We start from the raw sequence: 19,127 nt of genomic DNA on the forward strand, positions 1-19,127 counted from the left end.
TATGGAATATTTGTCCATACCGTGATCATCCCTCACTTAATTTGTCCCCATGCGACATTTTCCTATTCTAAAAAAACCAATGAAAGGAAAACGTTATGATACGATTGACATGACAGTGATATCATCGCCAAAGGAACTGAAGACAATACAAAAGTAGTGAATATCAAACGTGCTTCGGGAATTTGAAAAAGTGTGATGAATAAATGCATATTTTTAAGAACAACAGTTTATTTTTTATAAGAACTTGTAAAGCTATATTTGGTGCTTATTGCGAAATTAATTAGTAATGCAATTAAGATTAAGAAAGAATCTTACGTTTTAGAAAACAGTAAAGCAGGCAGAGAAAAGACTGCACTTCCAATCCAAATTCCCAGAATGGTTGTTAATACACAACATCGTGTGTTCTTGGGCTTAAGAGGATACACAATGGCTTTGTATCTGTAAATTAGACAATAATTATTTATAAAATAGACATGATTATATACATTTTTACTAATTAATTTCATTTAAGTTTGGGATTTATACATAGGTAGGTTGTTGATGGGTGAAGCATTACTTTCTAATATCTCATCAATCTTGAAGAATGAAGAGAATAAAAGACTAAAACGAAGTTTTTTAAATCTATTTTCTTTATAAAGAAAAACATATATAATTTATCCATTGATATCATTGGTTGTCTTTTCAATACTTTCTGTATTTTTAGTTTTTTTAAATTAGAAAGCAAGGATGATTTTTGTGACATATTATGTAATCGTACAATGTACTCACCTATCAAGTGTCATGGCACATAGATTAATCACAGAGGCTGTTACTGTTAAATTCGATACAAAGTTGTTAATACTACAGTATAAGGATCCAAATGGCCAATCCCTGAAACAAAACAAAAAATATATGTAAACTTTCAAATAAATCAAGAACTTTTTCATATATTGAGTAAAAAAGATTATTGAAAAATTAGTTAAAAAAATATTTTATTACATAAATTTGAACTTCTTGTCAAGCATTTTGATTTTTACTAGGTGTCATTATAGATTATTTCGTAATAACAGTTGTAAGCTTAAATTTACACACATGGAAAGAAAAAAGAAAATAGTCAGTCATTATTTATTATACATTTAACAAAAAAATATATTAATCTTTTTCGGAAATATAGCCAAATCTATTTGATTTATTCTATTTGGCCAGCATTGACCTCACAGATGGCGACAAGCTTCTTCCAAAAAGATTTGCAAGTATTGCGAATGAATTTTGGGTCCATAGCAGCCCACTCCTCGTCTAAGGAGGACTTTAAGGTTTCAACATTCGGTGAATGATGCTACACAGCCGAAAAGGCTACAACGAACGTTGGCATCTCCATCCGAACTGCCTAAAACGTCATGAGGTCCATTACAACCCTTTACAGTCAAGAAGAATCAAAATTTATGCAATAAAAATGTGGCTAACTTCTGGCCTCTCTCAAACTCTGACTCCCCCTCCCCCTGGACTGGACTTTTCAGTTTTGTGTGTCTTACAGAAGAATGTCTACCGCATCTCCCATCCAAATTTGTTATTGCAGGTGAATTAGTAAATATTAAATAAAAAAATAAGGGTATTTATAGTATTTAAACATATTATAAATTGGACTTGAGTTGTTTTTTGTAATGTTGTCATCATGCTACTACAAGTTTTATGTCCCCACTTCGTACTATAAAGCTAGAAATATATTTTATTTAAGATTAGATTTGCCCTGGGAGCATAGATGTTTAAAAAAACAATTTTTTTCCCCCTTCAACAAGCCAATCGCAGATATTTCGTGACTTATACACATACTAATGGGAGTATCCAACCTTGCATGGAGTTATTTGTTAAACAATGACACACATTTTTTTGACGACTCTGTTACATACATTTTATTGTACGGTCAAATGAGAAAAATTTCAAAACAGAAACTAAAATACATCATTTTAATCAATATTCTTAGTGCCTTTTTGCTGTAAGATATATAAATATTTTATACTATCATCTACTCATCCAACTTATATATAAAAATAATATTCATACATCCAAATATAGCTTTAAAAAAGGTCCTTTTCCTTATATGTATGTATTCATGGAATATAAGTAACATGCAAAATGCATTCAGTAATTGAATGTGTACCATTTCAAATACATAAATAAATGAATTATGCATAGAATACTATGTTTCCTAGTATATGAGTAAAATATTATAGTAAAAAGTAATAAAAGCTATTAGTCTAATAGATAGAGTTGTGAAAATGGAGTAATTTCCAATGTGAGTAAAAAAATGACCCCTTAGTTGATATCATAAAAAATATGAATTATTTTTAAATATTCAAGTATTATACATTTTAGATATCTTAAATTATTTTCTTTATTTTAATCTACTTCAATCCTAGCTAGGAGTGAAAAAAGATAGCTAGGACGGGTGTCCTTGGAACTGTTGAATGGTGAAAAAGATCGGACCGTTTAAAAAAATGTTTTAATCAGAGAAGAAAGATTGATTAGAGATGCAATCCTATGACGGATTCAACAATAGTTGATAGTTAACCAATTTTTGCCGACAATGGAATTATTATTCTATTATTGTTCAGAATTGTTATGAACTTAACATAAGCTAATTCTGGTTCAACCAACTAATGTTCAAAACACTGATTAGTGTAAAACAAGCAGAAATATGTAAATCAGATTATGAATTCGTGTACATTTTTGTGTAAGTGAAATAACACTAAATTAGAAACATCATGACAGTTGATAATGATTGAGTCTTAAATATATACAAAATGTAGGAGAATGTTATTATTTGCAATTTTGTTTCACATTAGTCATTAGTCAACAACCATTTTAATCTATCAAAGTGGTTATTCACTATAAAAGACATGATATACGTAAATTTATGGTTATTTGATTAGTAAAAATATACTTATTAAATAAATAGAATAGATTTCCCCATTACAATTATAGTATACTCAATTTTAAACCTTGAATGTTTTGTTTTTTTGGATGGAAAATCATTTTTAAGTGAAAATGTTAAATACGAGTAATATGTATAACGATAAAAAAATAATTTTTTGATTTTTAAAAAATTAATAATCACCTACTTAGAGTGTTTGCTAATGCATGGAACTCTAGATACCTGTAATAAAGACAGCATTTTTCCTTTTCCCAAATGAGTCATTCTTGATTTTATTATATATAATAATATATCCGAGTAAAAAACTACCGAAATATATTGGGGTTAACATTTTTAAAATATCCAATTAGAGATTTCAACAAAAATTGGCCTTCCTCACATTTTTTTAATAACAAATTCAACTTTAACAATGATTTTTACAAAAATATTAAAAAACATATAAATATATAGGTTTATTTTCTAAGAATTACTAACTAAAAAGGTATCCTAATTCAAATTTTGCACTAAAAACTGTAATTGTATAAAATATATATATATATATAAAGATCCATGTTGTGGAAAAAAGAAAAACAAAATCAAGTCAATAGAATTCCATGGGTTATGTAACATCATTATGACATATACTCACACTTACCAATAGGGTTATTGTAGGTCTAAATAAAGTAACTATTTGACACATTTATATGCAATATTATATAAAAAGTTGGTTTTTTGGTATGTTGCATATTTGCAACAAAAAGCAGTATATAGTTACATGGCCTTCAAAATATGTAAATATATTTACAATACATTCCATTTAGATATCTGCCTACTTTCTATTAATTTATAATTAAAGAATTTTTACACTTGATTAACTTTTTACGACCCATCAGTTGAAAAACACCAGGCCCAAAAAAGAAGGACACCCCTCAAAATTTTGTTCGATGATCAATGGAAACACTGTGTTGATATTATCATCACTCCTGAAACTCAATAGATTCTTATCATCCTTGGGAACAACGTTAGATCGACTAATTAATGAAGATAAGTCGAGCAAAATCCCAAGTAATCCATACATTTTTAAATATATATCGACCAATAGTCCAAACCAGGATCAAGGTGCTTTGTACCTACATTGGAAAAGACATCATGATATGTATCAAGAGAGAAATCATATCCAAAATGTATCAGCGTACCAGTTTAATATATAAGCTTGGATTTTATAGATGGGATCGAATTGATCTATGGGACTCCTCCTTGATCTCTAAATGCCTACATATAATGCGTCTAACTGGATTCGATAAAAGATTGTGCAAGATGGTGGACGAGATTCTTTTTGGATTCCTTGATCTCAGTACAAAACATTACATCTCGATGAATCGATGGGGAAGTATAGGAATGATTAGTTTCCGAGACATATGGAAAACTATGTTTCCCGATTGGTTGGTGAAATGCTTAAAAAGAAAGGACTTATAGAACTACTGAGTCATAGATAACGCCCTAAAGGAAGAGAACTGTCATCAAGGCATGACATCGATATAGCAAAAACTAAGTAAAGTTGGTTATATGTGTGAATAAGTTATTGTTAGTACAAAAGAAATGTTCCATTTGCTTGAAGTATCTTGTGGCCTAAATGCAATTCTATCTGATGAATTTACAGAATGAGAAATTGGAAGTTCTTGGAGACTTGGAAGGATTGTATCAAAATCTTCTGGCTAGATTGACACTTTTAACAGGCTTATGTGGTTGGAGAGGAAAATCAGTTTCAAACTATCATGTTTAAATGATATCCCATTCAGGAGTCAGGGGAAAACATGAGTGTCAAATAGATTCGAAGGTTATGGGTGAAGTAGTCATTGGATGTGGTAAAATCGATATTAAGTCGTAGTGAAGTTGATGTATCTGCTCCTCAGACCCGTATGAGCTACGCTAATCATTTCCATGCACCATCTGTGAAATGATTTGCGTATCAAGTAGTGAGAGGAACACTGGAGGTATCAGGATATTAATCAGATAACCCTAATGCTTATTTCTGTAGTTGAGAAAGAGACACAGCTTCACACCTTCTACTGGAGTGTCCTTCTTTCTGTTTCTTTTTTTTACCTGTTTATTCCTTAGTTGGAGAGCTAGCAAAGGAACGCTTTGGAGACTCAGTAAGTAGAAAGGACTTCTTCACACTAGCTTCAAATGTGTTATGTATCATCACGCAGTAATTGTGAAATTTTAATTATGTATCTACGCCCTGAAAGCATCCAGTTTCAAGTTTAGCAGGGTTGTGATAAATATTTTTAGATTCCATATTGATATTTTAAATAAAAACTAAGCTTAGGTCTTGAATGTTGTTATCAATATTTGTGTGTGTTTTATAGGTTTTTATTAACTTATTGTATCATTCTATAACATTTTTCCAGTATTTCAGAATCTTTGTATTAAATTATGGTTATGCAAAAAAAATCAATCAAACCAACCACCTCTAGCTTCAACCATAGCCCCTAACCTAGCCCTGAACCTGGCACATGCCTTGATAAGGAACTCATAGTCCAAGTTGGTCACTGCCTCGAGAATAGAAACCTTCAAAGAGTCAAAAATGATATGCACCCGTTTATTGGACTCACTTCACAAAATTGTCCCATATATAATGGTACAGGAGGTTCCGAAAGAGGTAGCTAGGAGACCACCTGTCCTTTTATTTTAATTGTGCATTTCGCTTAATAAATTATTATCAGTTATTAGACAAAAATGATCATGACTCTTCTTTGAAGAGTTCCCGACTCATAAGACTAATAAAAAGTCTGAGTAAGATAGTAAACAGTTGATTCGAGAAGCTTTGTAAACTCAATAATATCATTGGGTATGCGAAACACGTGGAGTCACAGAATAATGGTCGCAAGGGATTCGTATTCCGAAGACATTTCAAGAGTTTTATATGTTTTCTTATAAAACTCTGTCAGCTGAATCTAATGGACACACTTTTATAAATATAGATATCAGGGTTGCAAAATTATTCAGGCGTAAACTTGTTTCAAATTTGTAATCCCCACCCCGTAGGAATGGATTTACGACAAAAGAATTTTTTTAATAAAATAAGCAGAAATGGAGGACATATAAAATACATACATACAGTGACGCCTTGAGATAAAATTATTATATTTGATTGTATTAGCAAGTTCTTATCTTAAATCAATTTATTAGTAGAATGCAATACTCTCTGAGGTTTTTGATATTCCAGCTCAAGTGTTTGAGTAGTGTTTCAATTAAGTTTACTATAAATTAGGAATTCACCGATCCCAAAATTCCAGCCTATGCCAATTCAGATTCCGATACCATCTGTATGGGCGATTATGAGACCGATTCCGATTCTTTATTATGTATAAAGGAATTCCATAAATAAATAACAAAATGCTTTACTTTTTATAACTTGTTAACTTTCTACTGATAAAAATACATAAATATATTAATCATAATTTAAAAATTTAAATTTGAAAAAGTTAATTCCTCTCTGCGTTCATGAGTCAATTTATTCCAGGTTGACCCATATACATACATTACTAGCATTACTGAATAGTCTTTCTACCTTCAATGGATGAAAGTGGGTATAATAAGTATTTACAAGCAATTTTAGAGCACCTGTTTGATTTTGTGAAATAAGTTATTGTTGTATATAAGTCAAAATTATCAACTCAAGGTCAATTGAATAATAAATTCATCAATTTAACTATAATTGTATAAAAGAATTTGGGATTTTAAACACCATTTACTCTTATAAAAATATTAGAAGATATGTTTTTTATCTGTATGGATATAAAAGAGCTCCTACCCTGTGATACTTGATGGTTGGTTTTGCAAAGATTGGACCAAGCTAGATAATGATGTAGGGTTGTAAAATTTTCAATTACAATAGTGGAATAAATGTCTTGATTTATACCTCTCATTTTTACAAAACGTATACAGTTTTTCTTCCTGCTTTTCGGCACTTCTCCTTCAAATTTTTGAAAAAGTTTCCAATAACTACATTGGGCTATTCATCACGTGTTTGTTGTATTGAGCTGGAGATTTTGATAGCTTTTTTTTACTAAAATATTTGGAAAAGATACTCCCATCTATATCAAAGTTCAACGAACAAAATGGGAGTTTAACGCTTCTAAACGTAGGTAAAATAGAGTTGGTGGTCCATAAACTGTGTGAAGGTTTACTAATTTAACAGTAACCATTATTTCCAGATAAATGAAATTTTGAAATTTGGTGTCTTAGCAATCTGGTCTTGTTAAATTATATTCAGACGATGTTCTTAAAATATGATATCCCCGAACATATATAGGAGTTAAAATTTATTGGCTCATCTGGTCCTGGTAAAGGAACTAATATTTTTTGAGGGGAAGCCAATGAACATGGCATCTGTCCCCACTTTTGTATTGGAGTCTCCATTATGAAATATAGGACTTCTTCTAACATCACTAGAATTCCTCACTTATATGATATAGCTCTGAAACAGTCGTACACGAAATTGAAATATACTTCAACAGATGGGTAGATTTTGCATGTATATTTTTATTACCACAAGTATCCTTTGAGGTATGTTTAGTTTGAAAGTGTCAAAGATGTCACAGTTTTATCTTAAAATACTTTTTTATTATTTTCTATTTTAATTTATAGAGTATTCTTGGAATTGAAATTGAATTTCTTTTAAGGAATAATCATTTTAAAAAGTTATCAAAATTAGTTTTTTTGTGTTGGGGTTTTGAAAACTCCAGGTAATCTACATTTACATTTGCTGAAGAAAATATCGTAGGTTAAATATAAAATGAAAATGTAAAAATTGGAAAAATCACTTTTTCGGGCTTTTCTCGGATTTACAATCCAAGACAGTACACCGAGACATTAGTCCCATCATTGTACTTAATATGATTTATTAGCATTTTTTTGTTATTTTTAAAATATTTGTTTTTTATAAAAACCATCCATTTACACATGATTGATTGATTATAGTTTATATTTTTTGAAAATATTTTAAGTCCAAGTACTAAGTATGTATAGTAGTTTTATCCTCAATCAATTATAGCTTACATATGCCCAATATACCAATACACACTAAGCATTTCAACAGAACTAAAATAGTCAATATTATTGTATTGAAATTTGTTAATCTTTCGTTTCAAATATATATATATATATATGTATACATTAGGAATTTTAAGAAATAAAAACTAAGGACTAGGTTCAAAATGATTCCTATATCATGAAATCTATACTATACATTTTGTAAATAGTTGCTATATTCTGGGTCAGACACCAAACTGGCAGTCTCATAGCCACTTCCCAGAACATCAAGGACACCTTCTAATATCCCAAAATATACCCCTGCTCACATGTTGAACATGTGAAGTACTGTACCGTAATACAATTAAGCTCTACCTCTGCATTGTACCTCAGCATGAAGGCCTTTATAATATGGAATAATACATCCCAGTCCACAAGCTGTGCATGTGAACTGTTTTGCCCGAGGCAAGTTAAATTTATCTGCTGCCGCTTCCTTGAGCATCAAAACCCCTCTTAATATCCCATAATACACCCTCAGGTTCAATAGGTGAAATGCTATGACAAAATATAGTTTAAATTCTACCTCTGCAGTATTTCTAGGCACTAAGACACCCTTCTTATAAGATAGAGTACACTCTAGCCAACAGGTTTTGCAGAAGAAGTGCTGGGTCTTAGGCAAGCTAAATTTCTCCACTGCCGCTTCCCTGAGTATCATAACAAGAACCCCTCTAATATCCCAAAATACAGTCTGCCTTCAGGTTGTACAGATGAAGTATTGGGCCGATATACAGTTTAAACTTTACCACTGCCGTATTTCTAGGCACCAAGGAACCCTTCTAATATTCTATAGTGCACCCTAGGCCACGTGTATAGCGGGTGAGCTATTGGGCCTAAGGCATTTGCACTTTCTCTGCCGCCAGTTCCTTGTCGTCAAGAAATCTTCCTTATAACCCAAAATACACGCTGGCTCTCATGCTGTATAGATGAAGTGCTGGGCCAAAACACAGTTTAAACTCTACTGACGCTAGGTTACTATGCACCAAGTAATAATATGCTAGAATACCATCTCCCTCTTACCCACGGGTTGTGGGCTGCTGGTCCCTGAAGCAGGTTAAATTATATCACCGATGCTTCCTTGAGTATCAAAGAACCCTTATATATGTATCCCAAGTACCCTCCGGCCCTCAGGTTGTAGAGGTAAAATACTTAAAAATACAATTTTAAGCCTCTCATGGCCCAAAAAATTGTGAACAGAACAGATTGTAGAGCCTTAAAACCTACATGAAAATTTACACAGGAAAATCCATTCATTGATTAACTGTGATTGAAGGACAAACAAAGGCATACTCAAACACACACACATACATTTTCATTTAAAATATAGATTTTATATAAGTGCCTATATTTGATATACAATAATCCAATCTTGAAAAAGTACAATTTAAATGTATAAAAGGTTTGTTTAAAAAGGATCAACATCCCAATTTAGAAATATACTTATACTCAAAATGAATTTCTTTGAAGCATGACTAATTATGAATTCATTTATAAAAGAGTATTTGATTCTAACAGGTTTAATTTAGTAGCCAATTTGATTTGATTTGATTTTCTTTTTTAATCAGACATTTATTGAGATTATACCCTAAAAATTTTAAACGTCCGTGATAACGAATTATATTGTATTAAAAAAGGAAATAATTGATTTAAAATATAAAAAAGTAAACGTTGGAGTTATAATACATTCTTTTAACAGCCAATTATCTATATTTTTCCTCAACGAAATAACAAACAAATCAATATTGTAGCTGATCTAGACCTACTACAACCAAATTATTATTATTTAAATAAAACACGTACCATTATATAGAATTGAATAAATTTTTTTTGGTTGATTGAACTAATTAGTTCTGGATTCCTATACCTTTTTGCTATGGTCCTCTGCTCCCATCCCAACTCCCTGTTTTGTTTACTTTGTGAAGGAAGCAACTAATATTATATCAATATATCTCCTTGACACATAATTGTATTAACTTTGACATATATTATATACTTGTGGTCGGTCGGAAATAAGGAAAAATTATGAAATTGAAACAACAAATATTGAAACAATTTATCATATAATTATGAATAACAGCTTTTTATAGATGCCTTCATTAAAGATTGTCACACTTTATCTCTTATTCAAACAAATAGTCATCTTTATTATCAAAATATTCGCATGAAAGTTAATTTTAACCAAAAGTTATCATAATAAATTAATAAACTTATAACAAAAGACATCCTTAAACACTGTAATAATATACTAATTTAATAATACTCGTTCAATGTACAGAGTACAAAGTACAAATTAAGTTCCTTATTATATAATGCATTGCAATTAGGCTGTAGAAGTAGTAGCGGTATGGGGGTGCCTTCATTCAAGGGCAAGATTTTAAAGTTTTCGTAAAAATACTGTCAGTTAATATAATGGATTGGAATAGTGAGAAAAATTTAGATTGATATAATTAAACTTATCTAGCTCCTGAATTTTTACTGGTCAGATTTATGAAAATCAGTTAATTACTTCAATTTCTGAAATACAAAAAATAATTTTTTCAATTGATTTTCATATTTTGCAATTATCAAAATTAACTTCTGGTACAATTATGCTGAAGAGACAAAAGAAATGCCAAAAGTGGGGCCATCAAAATCCAGTTTTATGTAAGAAATTTAATAAATAAGTCAATGCATTACAAACGATGAATACATTGGTCAGTTTCAACTTTGTAACGAATGTGGTTATTTTTCAAATTGCGATAGCAAACAAACTCACAATAGCCTTGAATGTAATATTGGTGTTTCTTTCTAATAAAATAAATCAAAGTTATTTAAGCTAAAGACATTAACTTGAGTTTTGGTTTTAAAAAAATCTGCGAAATTAATTGAATAATTTGTGAAATAAAAAATAAATTTGTAGTATATTTTTTAAGATGTGTTGTAGTTTCTTTATGAGTATGTAAAAAGGGACCTTATTTTTGTTTGTTTGTTTTATCGTTATATCCATAAAAATTTTATATAAATACTACAAGAAATTTTTACACTATTTCAGGTCAACCGTAACTTTTCTTCATCTTTCTTTAATTAATTTCATTATTCAAGGTCAACAATAATTCAAAACTCAATTTTTTTTAAACCTCTACAAGAAATAGTCAGAACAATGCTTTTTCAGAATTAAATGATAATTTTTATTGAAGAAAGACCAAAGAAAGAATAAAAGGGTGTACATCTTTCCAAAGTGGGGTTTCCGATGATACCAGAGAATGTGAATGTATACACTTTAACTTTTTCAATTACCCTAAGTACATGTATGTCTTGCAAAAAAAAATAATCCTGAGGCTTTATTGTTGCTGCTTATATTGTGAAAAGATACTACATAGCTATCAATGTGGAATATAAATTGAGTAATCAGTCAACAATAGGAAACTATAATTGAAAATCTTATATAATAGAAACGAGTCTCTTTCTTTCCATTTCCAAATAAATGATTAATTAAACACTCATTTTGTACAAATTTATAGGATTGTATTGGTCCTCTTCTTCGGACAAAAAATTAGTTATGGGTCCTTAAAAAGTATCAAATTTTAAAACCCCCTCTTCAAAATAACATTTTAACAAATATTAAAGTACGTCATTTTACCAATTCAATAGGGTGCGAGCATTTAAAATTATATGTGTTCTGCGAGGTAGTGTAGACAGTCTGTAGGTTGTTGTTTAAACTAGCTGATTATAGAAATCGCTCATGCTAGTAAGTTTTTTCACAGCACCCACTATGCATGTAACATACTCCAATATTGTTTATTAAATAATATTGTTTTTCCGTCCATGATCAAATCTTTTTTTTCGATTGGTCTTATGTGGGGATTTTTTTACCGAGCGAGCCGGATATTTCGGCCCAGACCTTGATATTAGGTCATAGACTGTATTTAATTATTTTCAAATCTTGGACCAATTTTATCAATCTCAATATATAGACTGAACTTTAGGCCTATCAAGCCTCATTGGTGAGTTCTACAAACATGAATATTTTCAATTTTTCTTGGAGACCAATCTAGAATTTTTAGACTAAACCCCAACAATAAGAATTATTTTAATTATTAATTACTTAAGCCCATCATCTAACACTTCTCCAGGTTTTGATTGTATAAATGAATAATAATTATATTGCACAAAAAAAGTTCTACCTATATAAGTCCTATCCGAGTTAAGATCAAGATCCATAAAATAGAAAAATAAATCAGGTAGAGAAAAATCCCTCCTCACCTTCCATAATATTAATAAAAGCCAAAAAGGATTATATTTATATACGTGCTTCCAAATTCGCCTTGCAAAAGAATATAACAGATCCAGTTCGCTAGGATGATAACGTCCATTTCATGGATACTTCCAGTATATGATATGGTTAAATCACCCTCTGAATTATAAATCTACTTAAGTATCGAAGGGCTTTTCTCTCCAAGTCCACGCCACATTAACTTGAGAAGCATTTCGTGGTCAACTTCAATCTAAGTTTTGTGGATCCCCTAATTTGTTACTATACGTCCTAGTTAAACTCTTACAGATCATTCTATTCTTTAATATGTATGGATTTTTGTTCAATTCAATATTTACTTGATTAAAAAAAATAGTAATTTCAGGCTTACTTTAAAGAGAATAGGTTTTGTGGTCGACCTTTAAGACGATGGATATTACCTCACGATGCAGTTTTAACTCTTATTGATTACAAGAAGACAAAGAATAGTTGAAACCCTCCAATTTATAGGAATAAAGAAGAAGAAGAGTTTACAAGAAATAAATCCAACCTTGCTTTATGGCATTCATATTTCTAGAAATTTTCATATTCACGCAATAATGATAGTAAAGAAGACTTTTTGACGGATCAACCAATCTACATTTCATTAATGAACGGTTGAAGAAGTCTCGAATGTTTTAATACAAAAATATTACCTCATCATGTACAAATTTTAAATATTTACAATTTTACAACGTTACTTAATATCGGGAGGGATCTTCTCTGCATTCTAATAAAACTAATACATGTAATTAAGAAAAATATAAAGAAATAGAAGTGTTAAAGTAGTATCTAACCGCATTCCTCATGGTGAACAAAACGAAGAAGATATAGCTTTGGAGTGTACTCGATAATGCTTTCCTGAGAGAGTCCATGATTGGAAAATAATTTTTTTAGGAAGACTGAACTTCATCCCTTCGCATGAATTTGGATTGGAGGTTTTCTAGATCCCGGACTATATAGTAATATAGTTTAAATAAATTGTGTTGACAAGTGATGACTTCAAGGAGAGTCCGATACATCACTAAATTAAGTTGATAAGGACATTTGTTAAAAGATTTAAAGTTTGGTTTTATGGTTGATATTAATTTTAATAGAAGCGTAAAATGTGGGAGGTAGATGGATTGGGGAGTGAAATTCTAGGGGGTAAAAAGGCAGGACGGGGTGCTCACTCAGAGGTAAAATGAGAAGGTCTAGAATCCCTGAAACTAATGTTAACACGCAGATCATATTCTTCTTTTTTACATTCTTTTCTCTTCCTTTAGATTATGAACCCAACTCAGCCCTTTCTTCCTTATTGTTTTAGCATTCATTATTACATGATATTGATTTTCCATTTTGTCATATACATATATCCACGGGCCCATATTCTAGTCTTTATGTCTTTCATAATAAAAAAAATCCTATGGAATAGAGATTTTCATCTCTAAATATATGTATATACTTGATTTTCTGTCGAAGTATACATTTTTATGAATACTACACACTTTCTACGTGTGAGCAAATAATACAAATATTCTAAGTTTATTTGTTCAATCACTTATCATTCTTAAATATTCTCCTCAATAAATAAAAGGATAATATTCAAGAAAGTTTTTTTTTTTTTTTTGGTTTTCAGGCAAATTAAGACTCGAACGTGATTTTAGTATTTCTCTAGACTAGGAGAAAACAATGTCAGTTAACACAGGAGACACTACTTCTTTTTGTCCAAAATATTTTGATCTAAATTAAACTTTAATACAACAATTTGATTTGTTAAATGTTATGTGTATTTTTAGGTATAACTGGTCAATAGTTTTTAAACAAAATGCATTTGAAAGTAACTCATTCAATGTTGCAACTTCTCTGGTAACATTTAAGAAATTTGAACTTGGGTATGAAATTGAGAAAATTAAATAATATAATATTTTTTGAAGTATATACTAGTCTTGGGTTTTGGTCTGGACATCCTATACTTGCCTGAGACGGTTATATTTTTTATTAGACCGAAATCATTTGTTCCAATAAAAAAGCTCGGTCTGGACCCGTCTCATAGAAAAATTCGGTCTAGATTGGTCCGAAAGAAAAATTGGGTCTGGTTCGGTCTAAAAAAATCGGTCTAAGACGATTTATAGATAAATTGTTTATAACATGACAATCATTTGTATTTTCAAGTACAATATCAAGTTTAAACATAAATAGCTCAGATGAGGTATAATTCCGACGTCTCTCATGGAAAACGAAATTCCTAATTCGAGCATCTTTTGAGATGAACGATCAACTTGGAAGTATCCTTCTTTGATTCCCTTTATCTTCCTTTGGTCTTACCTCATGGAGAACAAACAAACTAAGGTGAAAGGAAACGGATTCTCATTACTTATACGACTTATTACGCTTTACTCAACTGATTTGCTTGTATAATCGAATGAATAAATTTGATTATATTATATGTATACAGTATTTGTTCTAGACCGAAAAAATATCAGTCCATTAAGTCAGACCGAAAAAAAATTGTTGCAATGTGATACCAGAAAAAAATTGATCCATAATGTGAAACCAAAAAAATCGGTCTAAAAAATCACTTCAAACCAACCCGAACAAAAATCGGTGGAGGACCGAGTCTCAAAACAAGTATATTTAAAATTTTCAATGATAGGTTTTTTTACAAATCACTTTAATAGAACATACTTTCGCTTCGGAGGCATATTTAGAAATTATATAACTATATACATGAAAATCTAAGGTAATAACATTTTATAAAAACCTTCCAGCAATCAGAAATAAATTATTTATTAAGTTATCTTGAACACAGTTCTTACAAAATGGGTAAAATCAAGAAAAAATGAAGTGTCATATTTGGAAGCTAATAATCCTTGCATATTTTTTCCAATTACATTGTATGATATAGCTAAAACTAAAGAATAAACTTTATATTGAAACTTTAAAAAAATGCCATAAAAAAAAGTCACTCAGTTTCATTTAAATTTTTAATTTTCTTATTGAATAAGTAGTAAAAAATCAATGTCAGATTGCGTTAAAATGTTTAAAAATGAAAACTTAAGAAGTTGATTACATGAATTACAATTAATTTTTTTTTTACATTTCACGCCTTAATTGTCCGTAGACAGGATAGCAACCTCTCCTTAAAGACACGGAAACCCCAATATATCCGTGTAACTTAAACCCTTGACACTGGGATATATTTCCATTTACTATAGGTAATCACATCTGTTGCATAATCTAAAAAAACGTCATTAAAATAAACAATATTCTTAAGAGCTTCAATGAAGTGTAATATTTATCAATCATTAGGCCGAACCACTGATATCTTCCAAATATATACTAATGAAATATATTAGATATGGAATACATTTAAATTAGGATCAATCTTTTCGCCCTCTAAAATATTAATTATTTCTTACAATAAGTAAGAGGAGATATGAGAAGGAAATAAATTACCGAATTAGGTACTTATTCAACATTTTTTAAATAATAAGGATGAAGAATGTGTCAGTCCTTATTTATTCGGTCCAGTCCATTCCAGCATTAGGATCAGTCCTAAACCAGTTCAGAATTAATCCATAAATAAAAAAGGTGTGACGTCATCAAGGACCAAAATTTATAAGTTTTAGGGATGATATGCAAGACTGAGCGTGACAGAAATGCAGTCATTAGTTCTAAATAATGACCGACAAAACACAAATAATGATTAACTTATGTATGAAAATTTGATATAATATGTATATTTTAAAAAAGGGCAACTTCTTGTGCAATAAATGTTAAAATGATTAACTAAAAAATGGTATGATATATTTTTTTTTCTCGCTTAGAATGCTTCATTTATAACATGTTATTATTTTTTCAACTTTTCCTTATCAATTTTTGCTACAAAACCTTATAAAGTAAAACATGTATATGACTTTACCAACATTATTTATGACACAAAAAATAATAAACAGAAGATGTAAATCTTAAAATATTTCTGATGATTTATGAACACCATGTACCTTTCTTTAAAATACTTTTTTTGTTCTATGTACAAATATCATACTTAAAACCTGGTAAATTATTGTAATGCAATGATGTTACAAAGGGTATTATGAATTAACTAATGTAATAGTTTATCCATGAATTTGCTTTGCAGTCTATATGTAGATTAGAGCAGGGGTTCGGTCTGAAAATCTGAGAACAGTCAGAGACTATTATGATTTTTAGTGGGCCAAACTCATTTGGTCTTTAAAAAAAGTGCAATCTGGACTTTTTTTAAACCTTTGTTAGTCAACTGGGGATTTTTTATATCCCAAATTTTATAACACTATCCTTAATTACTTTAAAATAATCACCGTACAACTCACGTATTAGTATGTTTCTGAAACGTATGTGAGAAACAAGAAAAATTCCATTATTTTGTTGCTGTGATAATAGTTTTCTTATAATGATTTGGAATGACAGGAAATTTAATAAGGTTTGATAGTTAACTAATCAAACACAACCTCATTAAAATTGATGAATACTTATCTTATGTTTAAAAATCTTTAAAATAATAATTAATTTGTTGACATTTGTCTCCAGAAGGAAATTCTAATTTTTTTAACTATGATAATAACAAATTAAATCTTATTGAGACCTAAGAGGGATACTATTAACATTAATTTTTTAGGCAAAATATGTATTTCTTAGACAATATTTCCTCTCATACTAATATTCTTAACATTTTCATATATTCTTCGACCCCAAAAATTTATGGAATATTTTTGGTATAATTTTTTACCCCAATTCACTAGCTGTGTTAAAAATGATGTTTTGTAATACAGGGTTAAACAAAGTTCATTCCTAAAGGAAAAATTTGTCTGGATCTGTCTTACAAAAAATTGATCTCATTTGAAATTTGAAATCAATTGTTCATGACGTCTTGTGTGTTTAGAAATTGTGAGCAATGGCAAAATAGCATCATTTGAATTTTAAATGTGTAGCATAAGTCTTATTTGCACACCTCATAAATCGGATAGGGGAGAAAATGGTAGATACAGGATGATAATTTAAATCCAGAACAAGTTTAAACCTCAATATCTTGGTAAAATTGAAATCTATGTGACTGAAAGTGTACTCATCTGTTTTATTTGATAAAACTGTAATAATAAAAAAATCCTTCAGATGTTCTCCAAATACGAACACTGTGCAGGATTTATTTTTAACTTTGTGCTAGGCGCATGTCCAATGAGATTAGATCAACTGTTTACGCTACTTGAAGGCTTTCAAGGGGTCTGATAAGTCGGGAACATCTGCAAGGAAGAATCGTGATTTTTTAGCAAAAAAAATAAAAAATCGGTCCAGACTTTCTAAGCCCCTTGAACTACTTTGTGTAGGGCATTTGGAGAGTGATTCTGTTAAAAGTTAGCATAACACTATTTGTTCCTTGTGGGCTTCCACTCTTGGGCAGTGGCCAACGTGGGCAAGTAATTACTCATCAGTTCCAGGTTCAATGGGGACTGTGGTTGTTAGAGTTATAGACCCTGTCATATAATAGTAGAAGATTTGTTAATTGCTTAATTACTTTTGGGAAATAAATTCTAATATACGTTATCCTTAAATTTTCTGGATTTAACTTCCCCCTTCATGCACTTAGAGACAGAAAAAAATTGATATATATATTGAAACCAAAAAAATTGGTCTACGATTTGAAAATGATTAAATTCCTACATAGGGTCTGATATCACAGTCTTTATCATCGTTCTAGAAAAAAATCATTTAAGACCGAATGGAAGAATTAATTTGTTATTGGACCGAATCTCAAAACTAAAATAGACTAAGTTTTAGTCATCTATGTCATAAGTAGATAGGTTGCGCTATATAATATATAAATATTTTGCTGGCAGAACATTTTGTTATTACGATGTATCATAATGTGATTTTAAATGGATAAAAGCCTGCAGTAAATGTATAGGTAAAATATGAATTCAAAATAATAATTGAACTACCTTTAAATATTCTTTATATATTTTACATACATAATAATACAATTTATATGTGTCCATACTCAAAATCCTTCTACATATATTATGTTTATTAGGACTCGCCTGTATAATTTTCCTCATCAACATAGCAATAGTTTATCTACAAAGATTTTGAGGCATCATATAATTTTTAAATTATGAAATTTATGTTGTAATAATAACACAGAGGAACAATATCTTACTAGTATAATTACTGAACTGTATGACAGTTTCTTAGATTTGTTATGTTTTTTAGATTTTTTTCCAATGAATAAATTCATTTTGATGTGTTATAGATAGGTGTAAGTCCTTGTTGAAATGTTGGGCTCAAATTAGAATTCAGGAACGTCATCAAAGTAATTCTCAGCTAGATAGAGAGCTGGCTTTTTTTATTATTTCCGTCCTTGCAAAACTACTTGTGGCTAATCTAAGAAAATGTCATGACAGCTAAGCTACTCTTCTCCAAAACATTCTTCAAATTATCAGGGTTACTATGTTAATTTTTGAAGCATTTTTTAGATACCGTAAGTGCATAGAATGTGCAACGCTCATCATGAGCATAAGGATTAATTAAGGATGAGATAGGAAAGGGAACTTTCAAAAATGGCTGCTCTAGCCATCCTAGTCTTTCAATCGTTCCTTACATAATTAAGACATCATCTCCGTTAATGAACAACGTGATGGCTGTTCATTAATGGAGTTGGCATCTCTCTCTCTCTTATTTGAACATCTTGCATCATTAATTTTTTGTTTTTGTTTTGATCAAAACAAAAACATTATATAATTTCTAACAATCAGAAACATAAATCATGCAAAATGTCAAAAAAATCTCTATTAAACTTCTTTATTTTTTATTATTTTTTTTGTACAACTGCTGTGCTAAGCTTTTTATTTTGAATAA

The 19,127-nt window shown here is 30.0% G+C and overlaps 1 protein-coding gene across 2 annotated transcripts in view; it reads right to left on the reverse strand.

Moving 5' to 3' along the window:
* The window catches only part of LOC121129910 (tachykinin-like peptides receptor 86C), a 107,917-nt gene that overhangs the window by 35,150 nt on the left and 53,640 nt on the right, over positions 1–19,127 (reverse strand). For both annotated transcript variants that reach the window (XM_040725614.2, XM_040725616.2), the window contains exons 3-4: positions 769–870; positions 316–438 (exon numbers count right to left, since the gene is read on the reverse strand). In XM_040725614.2, the coding sequence (XP_040581548.1) occupies positions 316–438; positions 769–870 (225 nt within the window). The remainder of the gene's footprint in view (positions 1–315; positions 439–768; positions 871–19,127) is intronic.

This window comes from Lepeophtheirus salmonis, chromosome 14 (assembly GCF_016086655.4).
Source record: "Lepeophtheirus salmonis chromosome 14, UVic_Lsal_1.4, whole genome shotgun sequence".
In the NCBI taxonomy this organism is placed as follows: Eukaryota; Metazoa; Arthropoda; class Copepoda; order Siphonostomatoida; family Caligidae; genus Lepeophtheirus; species Lepeophtheirus salmonis.